Below are 9,692 nucleotides of genomic sequence, written 5' to 3'. Positions count from 1 at the left end.
ATCTATTTTTGGCTGCGTTGGGTCTTCATTGCTGCGCACGGGCTCTCGAGTTGCGGTGAGTGGTGGCTACTCTGTTGCGGTGCACGGGCTTCTCATTGCGGTGGCTTCTCTTGTTGCGGAGCACGGGCTCTAGGCGCGCAGGCTTCAGTAGTTGTGGCATGTGGGCTCAGTAGTTGTGGCGCATGGGCTTAGTTGCTCCGCGACATGTGGGCTCTTCCCGGACCAGGGCTCGAACCCAAGTTCCCTGCATTGGCAGGCGGATTCTTAACCACTGTGCCACCAAGGGAAGCCCTGAGTAGTTACTTTGAATATCCTAATTTCCAAGGAACTTGCCTCCTCTTTGCTGAAACACTTTGCCTTGTAAGAACACACAAGCACATAGACACTTCACAACAAACGTATTACTAAGAGAATAGGTTTTTGTTTGATGCCTGTAAATCTGCCACGCCAACTGCCAGAAAATTGACAGAGCCATTCTCACCTGGGATGAGCGGGACACCAAGCCCCACGTCGGAGCCAGGCTCACTCGCAGGGGCACGTAGGGGCTGGCACGCACATCCCTGGATGGGACAGCCAGGGCACCGTGCTGGCCCTGAGGACGCTCTCACAGGCAGGAACAGTTGCTGTCAGACAGGCTCCCTCTGCTGCCTTTATACACAATGGAGGCCTCCTGCAGCTGAAACAAGGGGTTTCCTCCAGAAACATCCCGACCAAGAGATGCCTCCATGGCTGAAATAAGCTCCGGGAAACCACTCTCCCACTAACACCAAGACCAGCCACAGAGAATTCTCACTTCTGAGAGGGCAGCCGTGGTCAAGGGGGTGTCTGGTTTGGGTGTGAATTTGAGGGCTGGGAGTCAGCTTCTCTGTCTCAATAGGAACCTTTATATTTGCTGCTCAAGGTGCAAACTGCTACCTCGGTTTGGAGAACAGTTTAGCCAGACCTGATAAAATGAAGACGCACATAGCCCTGTCTTCCAGTTCCCCACCTGGGTCTGTCCCCTCAAGATGGACACACACACACACACACACGGATGTTCACGTTTTAGTGAAAAACTTGGAAATATCCGGAATGCCCATCAATAGGAGAATGATAAGGAAGTTAAGGTAAATTCAAACAATGGAATACTGAACGGCCAGGTAAAATGAACAAACTAGAGCAGCATCCGTCAACATGGGGTAATCTCAGACACATCGCGCTGAATGGAAAAAACGCATTGCTGCAGGTATCGTATACACCGTTTCTACAAAATTCAAAAATGTACAAGACAATACCATATACTGTTTATGAGGACTTTCCTATGGAGGAGAAGTTGCATCCCTGCTGGGATGGATAATACTAATGGAGGAGAGAGAACCATCCATAAGGAGAGAGAGGGCAGGTAGGGACACACGTCGTGTGGCAGCGTGGGGTGTCTTTAGTTAGGTGGCTGTCCATGGATGTTCATTATCTTATTCTTGCTATTTCTTTTTGCATGCTTGAAATATTTCATTAAAAAAATGACAACAGCCAGAAGGCAGAAACAACCCAAATGTCCCCAAATGTCCACTGGTGGATGGAAGGATAAATAAAATGTGATTTTGTTAAAACATACCCAGGATTTGTTTTAATCAGGTATGGTAAGACACACAGACTCAGAAATGATTGTCATGAAGGAAGAAATTTATACTCACAGATCCCTAGAAACAGGAGGCATGAAACTCCAGACAGGGCCACTCAGGGGAGCACCACGGTCAGTCGGAAGGCAGAAGAGAGAAGAAAAGGAAGAGCGTGGCCCCGAGCCTTCATTGGGGTTTTTGTGGGAGAGAATGGGAGAGGAAGGTAGTTACCTTGAGTAAGCCTAGGGTTGGATAGTTTGAATAATTTCAGCAGGATCTGGGCTATAGAGGCGGTCCCAAGTTATCCAGCACCTGGCCCTGGGGTGATTTAGGGCAGGGAGAGAGTTTGATAAAGGGGATGGTTGGGCGTGTGGGCCCTGGCTTGGTGGTTTGTACATCAAAGGTGCACTCACAAGGGAGTCGTCTGCTGTCTCCAGGAATCAGTAAGCCCTGGGAGAGGCAAACTCTCCAGGATCAAGGCCCCCAATGCCAGAGTATCAAGAATACAGAAGATATGAAAAGATAGCCAATACAGTGGTGTAAACATAAAATGGACTCTCATTCAGCCTTAAAAAAGAAGGAAATGCTGACACATGCTACAACATTGATGGACCTTGAAGGCATTATGCCAAGTGATAAGCCAGTCACAAAAGGACAAATACTGTATGATTCCACTCATATGAGGTCCCTAGAGTCAAATTCATAGAAACAGGAAGTAGAATGGTGGTTATCAGGGGCTGGGGAAGAGGAGAATGGGGAGCCATTGTTTAACGGGTACAGAGTTTCTGTTGGGGAAGATGAGAAAGTTCTGGAGGTGGATGGTGGTGACGGTTGCACCACTATATGAATGTATTTAATGCCACTGAATGGTTAAAATAGTAAATTTAATGTTATGTATATTTTACCCAATTAAAAAAACCCCACAATGTCAAAAGACCTCTTTTACATACATTAATGTATATGATTCTTTCAGTTATTCTCAGCCGACTCTTTTACACGTAGCTGGGATATTTTCTCAGATTACTAAAATTTTCAGACTACGCTCGATAAAACAAAACAAAATAACAACACAGTGATTTGCAGGGCTTATTCCTAAAGGTCAGGGTGACCCATCTGATCCAGGATCCTGGCTGAGATTTTCTCTCTTTTCCTCAACAAGGGGATCTTCTGGACACCAGGTAAGGACATGCTGTCACATTTTGAGCTCCAGGGACGTGCACACACTAAAGCTTAAGTCCATTCCTCCCACCCCTGCCAGTGCGTGTCAGAGCTGGGCTCTGTTCCAGGGGAGAGTGAGCTGGATCAGGCCTGCCAGCTGCCCTCAGAAGACAAAGGACACAGGGTAGATCTGCCAAGAAGTGTTCCAGAAGGGCTGGATGTGCTAAGGGCTTGTGGAGCCTGTACATAGAGCACAGAGCGAATACAGAGGAGAAATGCGGTACTTCCAGGTGGGAGGGCTGTGGAGACCGGCGAGGGGGAGGCACTTGGAAGGGCTCCTAAGATGGATGCTGGCGCCAGCACTCAGCAATGCAGACAGGGAGGCCGGCTAACTGGGTCACACAGCATCTGAGCAGAAAGGCATGCAGCCTGCTCAGGGCGGAGAACATCTCAGCGAGGGATGAAGCTGGACAAATGGCAGGCTGGAAGCATGGGGCCCAATCCCTGGCTAAGGCCCCTGGGCTTCACTGGCGAGCTTTGGGGACCAATGCACAAGCTTCTGTGACAGGAACAGCACCGTGAGAGCGGGGCTGTGGGATCTCGTTTCCCCATCAGGCACAGAGGAAAAGGGCGGAGGGGCCAATGGTGGACAAAACCCACCAAATCACATAAACAGGTGTAAACTGACAACTGTGGCCGCTGTTCCCAAAGAGGGTACAATTTCACAGGACAGGGTATACAGCGAGCTTTGATGTGGCCGCAGAGGTCAGAGACAGCCCCCCAAGGAAGCCATGCCGGAGCCAAGGGTTTCAGCATGAGTAGAAATCAAGTAAGTGAGGGGGGCAGGCAAGAGGATCCCAGCAGAAGGAGCAGCATATGCCAATGCCCTGTGGCAGGATGGAGTGTGGAGCATTCTGGGAGAAGGGGTGTGGCCAGACCAGAACGAGGGGGAGGGCGGAGAGGTAAGTGGGGTCCTTAAGTAAAAGATGCACTGTCATTTATCTGACCAGTCACCTCCGGATGGTCCCATGGTTTCAGACACCAGCCATGCCCTGATGGCTCCCAGATGTGTATCTCCAACCCAGGCGCCAAACTCACACCAACTGTCTACTTGACATTGGCACTGGGCTGTATAATGGGCCACTCAAACTTAACAGGTCCCGTCTTCCATCCTCCCCGGGTCTTCCTCCATCCTCCCCGGGTCTTCCTCCATCTCAGTAACGGTAGCAGCATCACCTGGATGCAGGTAACCTGGGTGCCACCCTCGAGTCACCTTTTCCTCTCCCCCCTTGCAGCAAACGCTGTCCTTGCTCACCTGATCCCCTCAGACCCTCTTTCCTGGTTGTGTGCCCCTCCCCCAGCCACTGCGGGCTTCCTTCCTGGGCTGGGTCTGCCATTTTCTCCAGCTCCTGGAGCCACTTTTAACTGAATATCCCTGTGATTGCACCTCTGTTGGCTTCATCTTCCTTATCCTGCTTTCCCCACTCTCCCTCTAGCTTCTCCTGGTAGCGCTTCCTCAGTCAGTCTTTTGCACGTGAGCCCATCTCACGATCTGCGAGAACCTGATCTAAACACCCTTCATTCAGTCTGTTACCAACTCCTGTGGTCCACCTCTACCACTTCTCCCCATCTCCCTGGCCACCCCCTAATGCAGGGAACCATCACCTCTCAGCTAAACAAGTGCAGCAGCCTCCTAGCTGCTCTTCCTGAGTTCTCTCTTGTCCCCTCCCCTCCACATTCTCTACACAAATCATGTCACTGCCTGAGGAAAGCCATCACTCTCCTCTCAAATCAGCCAGGATGGTCTGTTTGGGCTCCTCTGGTACTGTGCCCTCTCTCTCTCTCTCTCTCTCTCTCCCATACACACACACACACACACACACACACACACACACACGCACCAGCCAGGGCAGGGATGAATTGCCCTGGCACTGCCATTTACTAGCTGTGCGTTCTCAGGCAAGTTGCTTACCCTCTCTGTGCCTAGGGTTGCTTGTTTGTAAAATGAGTTTATTAAGACTTTCTTCAAGAGGTGTTGGAAGGATGTAAAGTACTTGGCACAGTGCCTGGCTTAGAGTAAGTACTCAATAAATATAAGCCAGTTTTCATGAATTCATCAAGCAAAAATCTATTAAGCGCCTGCTATGTGACAGGCACTGTTCTAGATGCTGGGGATGCACCCATGAAGAAAACAGTAAAGATCCCTGCCCTCTTGGAGCTTACAGTCTAGCAGGGGGAGACAGACAGTAAACAATAATTACAATAAATAAAGAAATGAGCTAGTATGCTGAGAATGAGGGGCACTACAGAAGAAAGACAAAGCAGAGAGCTGCAATGGGGATTAGGGTGGTCAGAACATAATTTTAAGTTGGGTGGTCAAGGCAGGCATCAGCTCAAAGGTGGTGTGTGAGCAAAGACTTAGAGGTGAGGGAGGAAGGTACACAGATGCCTGGGAAATGCATTCGTGGCAGAGGGAAGAGCAGTGCAGAGGTCTCGGGGTAGGAGACGGTGCTGATGAAGAGCAAGGAGACAGGGAGGAAGGGATGAAGTCATGGGGAGCGGTAGGAGATACGATTACAGAGTCTATACTCCAGTCTATAAACACATGATAAAATGGGAAAAAATGCATACTTAACGTTTTTCCTTTTTGTATATTTTCCAATTTCTTTAATGGGCATTTTAAAACCTGATTTTAAAATCATACATTTCAAAAGTTTTGAAAGCTTGGAAAGGAAAATTTTTTTACAATAAAGAAAGCTCTAGAGTTGTAGGGAAGGAAGGAGCAAAATTTACACCGTCCTTAGACATCTTCCCTTTAGCCCGCTCAAGAATCTACCATCTGGGACACTTGAGGCGTTAAGACAATGTGGTGGGTTGGCTTTGTTCTCCGCTTTTCTGTCTTTCTTTTTGCAGACACCGTCCTGCTCTCATCAGCCTCTCGCCAGCCATCTCCTTGAATCCTAACACCGTGCCTTCAATTAAGTTGCAGGGTTCTGATGGAGAGATATTTGAAGTTGATGTTGAAATTGCGAAACAATCTGTGACTATTAAGACCATGTTGGAAGATTTGGGAATGGATGATGAAGGAGATGATGATGCAGTCCCCTTGCCAAATGTTAATGCAGCAATATTAAAAAAGGTCATTCAGTGGTGCACCCACCACAAGGATGATCCTCCTCCTCCTGAGGATGATGAGAACAAAGAAAAGCGAACAGATGACATCCCTGTTTGGGATCAAGAATTCCTGAAAGTTGACCAAGGAGCACTTTTTGAGCTTATACTGGCAGCAAACTACTTAGACATCAAAGGTTTGCTTGATGTTACCTGCAAGACTGTTGCCAATATGATCAAGGGGAAAACTCCTGAGGAGATTCGAAAGACATTCAATATCAGAAATGATTTTACTGAAGAAGAGGAAGCCCAGGTACGCAAAGAGAACCAGTGGTGTGAGGAGAAGTGAAACTTTGTGTCTGATGCTGTAACATTGTTAAGGATTGTTCCAAATACTGGTTGCACTGCTTTGTTTATAAGTTGCACTGCTTTGTTTATAATTGTTAATATTAGAAAAACAGTCCACAAATGCAGCAGCAAATCAGTTGTATTAGCAGAATGTTGTCCTCATTGCATGTGTAGTTTCAGGACAGATTCCAAACTTATGGCTCAGTTTCTTCTAGTATGATCAAAAGTTCTTTTTTCTTTGCTCTGAATAAAATTGAACTGTGGGTTCTCTATAGAAAGTGGCATTTTGGGCTTTCCCTCTTTTTGTAAAGCAATTTATGCCTAGTTTATTGTCCAGTTTAGTTTAGTGACTTTTAAAAGTTGGCATTGTAAATAAAACAACTTGCAAAAATTTTTCTGAAATAGAATCAACAACGTATTATCTTTATTCATGAGTTGGAAACTGGAGAAAGGCTAATTGAGGTAAATGTTATCAGAGTGGGGTTATCAGAATGTCTTCCAGCTTCCTGGACTCCACTGGTATTGATTAGCCTGTATGTAGCAGGGCTCCCTTAATTGGATCTGAGGACTTGTTTTTGCATTTTTAATCCTCTCAGCTTTGAATATGTTGGCTAGAGGCTCATTTACTACTCAGTTTGTGGTTTGGGAGGAAACAGAATTAGACAGTTTGCTGGCTTTTCTATTAAAAGAGACACTTAACCCATGTGGTGTGTCATCTTTTTATAATCAGTAATCCTATGTGGGGAAGACCATAAACACTACTTGCATGTAAAAAGTACCTTAACCTTTAATGTTAAAATGTATGGCGTTACCCAGAAAGCATCAGTCACGAATGCAAGATACTTTCAATAAAAAGTAAGTTACATAGTAGGTAGTAAATGGTTTGCTTTTTGTGTATTTAAATGTTTCTCTTCACTTAATATTAAAAGTTAAATTAAAAAAAAAAAAAAAAGACAATGTGGTGCAGCCTTCTTGGTTCCTCGGGATCCTGCTTCCCTTCCCCAACCCACAGGCAGGCTCTGGGTGCCCTTTTGGATCCTCAGTCTATGGGATCAGCCGTCAAGGACCACATGACCCGAGTCCACCAATCAGAGGCTGCTCCCTGCCCCGCACCATTTTGTGATTTATCCCTTGACTGCTGGGGGGGGGGGGGGACGGTGGTGGGGTGGTAGGGGAGGGGGGAGGGAGGTCAGATTTGATGGGATTTGGCCTATATTTGAATGAGGTCACTGAATTTGGGTCTAAGTTAAAAGTTGGGAAGTTGGGGCTTCCCTGGTGGCACAGTGGTTAAGAATCCACCTGCCAACGCAGGGGATACAGGTTTGAACCCTGGGCTGGGAAGATCCCACATGCTGTGGAGCAACTAAGCCCGTGCGCCACAACTACTGAGCCCGTGTGCCACAACTCTGAAGCCCGCGCACTTAGAGCCCGTGCTCTGCAGCAAGAGAAGCCACCGCAATGAGAAGCCTGCGCACCGCAACCAAGAGTAGCCCCCGCTCGCCGCAACTAGAGAAAGCCCGCGCGCAGCAACAAAGACCCAACGCAGCCAAAAATAAATTTAAAAAAAAAAAGTTGGGAAGTTGTTTAAATTGTTCCTGTCTTCTCTGGTGCATCTCCATAATGGTTTGTCACCAAAGGGGAGAACCTAAGGGGATTTCTCTCCAAGAATGCTGTATTTTGCTGGAATTTCAAAATACCTTTGCTTATTAACCAACCTGCACTTCCCATCCTCTGCGTTCTGAGCCTCTCCAGCCCAGATCCCCACCCTATTCCCACTATACTCCCAACGCTTTCCTCTTTGTGCAAAGACTTTTAGTACCTTTAGGTTCCCACTGAATATTACATCACTGCCAGTGTTGGCAGGAGACCCGCAGCCTCAGGGACAAGGGCGGCTTGGGCCCCTCAACGCCTTTGGCCCTGCCCACCCCTGAGAAATAACCCTGAGGAGAGAATAGACCTTCATTGCAGGCACCTCCCCATCCTTCCCTCCTCAGCTCTAAGTGGCCCCTGAATCCTTCTGTTTTATCCTCTCAGGGCCCACACTTGTTCTTTCGCGTTGAGGCAGGAAAGACAGGGCTGAGCCCAAGGACAGTCTCTTCCTGTATAGGCATTAGGCAGAAGGCAGAGCCACATCCTTGTTTTGCACTTCATAAGGCCATGACATGTGGAGAAATGGCATCTAAGACAGAAACTTTATAGCATCTGAACAAGAAACTCTGACGTGAAAACCGTGGAGCATGCAGAAGAGAAATGCACAGGTTGCTGATGACCCTGTGCGACCTTCCACGTGTGGCACTCAACTAGTAAGGGAAAACAGCTCTTAAAGCACAAGTAAGGTGGCTACAGGAGACAGATGTGCAAGACCTGGGGCTGATGCAACCTGGTGCAATCTAGGCCCCACCTCAACCCTCCCCACAATGAATATTCCACCCCTAATCAAAAAGACCCCAACCTGTTCAAAGGGCTAAAAATAAGATGATAATGCCTGCAGGGTGCCCCTCACCCCTGAGGATGCCCACAGTCTTCTCTGAGTGTGTCCTTTTGCCTCAATGAACTGCTTCTTTGTTCTCTTTGCTCCTCAGCCTTAGTGTGTTTTTTTTTCCCTTTGTGTTTCTCACACAAATTCTTTTTGAACAAGTTGAACAAGAACGTGGACTTTTGATAAAGCTTTTCCAGTATCACCATGATGGTTGATATGCATATGTTTACTTGTTTTCTTGTTTATTGTCTGTCTCCACACCCCACACATAGCCAGGCTGCCCACTCTAGGGGGCAGGACTCCAACATCTGGCCCACCGCACACTCTGGGCCACGGCAGGCACAGCTCTGGAGGTGTTTTATGAATGAATGGTCATGGGCATCTTCTCTCACTGGGGAAGGTGAGGAAGTGCCTCTTCCTGCCTTTAATCAGGCCCTTCCCAGCCTTTCTCTGTTCCACATCCTTCTCTAGTGAGTTGGGGTAATAGGGAAGAAACTGTGTACTCTATTACAAGTTTATCACTAAAGGGATGTTGCCTATAATCTTAAATTATACATAATGGCCCATCTCTGAGATCCCTGCCTCCCAGGTAACCAGTGTTAAGCTAAAATACCTTTGTTTAGTTCATAGGAAACATCCTGACCAGGCCCACCTGTGAGTGGCTGCAGGCAGGAAGAAATTAACACATCCTCTTTGGAGTCTGGCTGGAACCAGGACTTTACCCCTGTCCCTTTTAGTATAAAAGGAGCCTGAATTCTAACTCGGGGAAGATGGTTCTTTGGGACAGTAGTCCACCATCTTCTCGGTCTGCTGGCTTTCCGAATAAAGTCCCTATTCCTTGCCCCAGCAACTCGTCTCTCAATTTATTGGCCTATCGTGCGGGAGAAGTACAAGCTTGGGCTTGGTAACACAGAGGCTGAGGTTCCCGCGTCGCCAGACCTGCCAAAGCCATCCCAAGTGCCTGTTTGAAGAGAAGCCCAACGAGCACTGTTCTTTCC

The 9,692-nt window shown here is 47.6% G+C and overlaps 1 protein-coding gene across 1 annotated transcript; it reads left to right on the top strand.

Annotated features, from left to right (window-relative positions):
• The first annotated feature begins 1,173 nt into the window (after positions 1–1,173).
• On the top strand, positions 1,174–6,216 carry LOC133099967 (S-phase kinase-associated protein 1-like). Its single transcript, XM_061203790.1, has 2 exons — positions 1,174–1,178; positions 5,670–6,216. The coding sequence occupies exons 1-2, from the start codon at positions 1,174–1,176 to the stop codon at positions 6,214–6,216; spliced, it is 552 nt and encodes a 183-aa protein (XP_061059773.1).
• The last annotated feature ends 3,476 nt before the right edge of the window (positions 6,217–9,692 follow it).

Source organism: Eubalaena glacialis, chromosome 10, assembly GCF_028564815.1.
Source record: "Eubalaena glacialis isolate mEubGla1 chromosome 10, mEubGla1.1.hap2.+ XY, whole genome shotgun sequence".
NCBI classification, from domain to species: domain Eukaryota; kingdom Metazoa; phylum Chordata; class Mammalia; order Artiodactyla; family Balaenidae; genus Eubalaena; species Eubalaena glacialis.
This window is presented reverse-complemented; position numbering and strand designations above follow the sequence as displayed.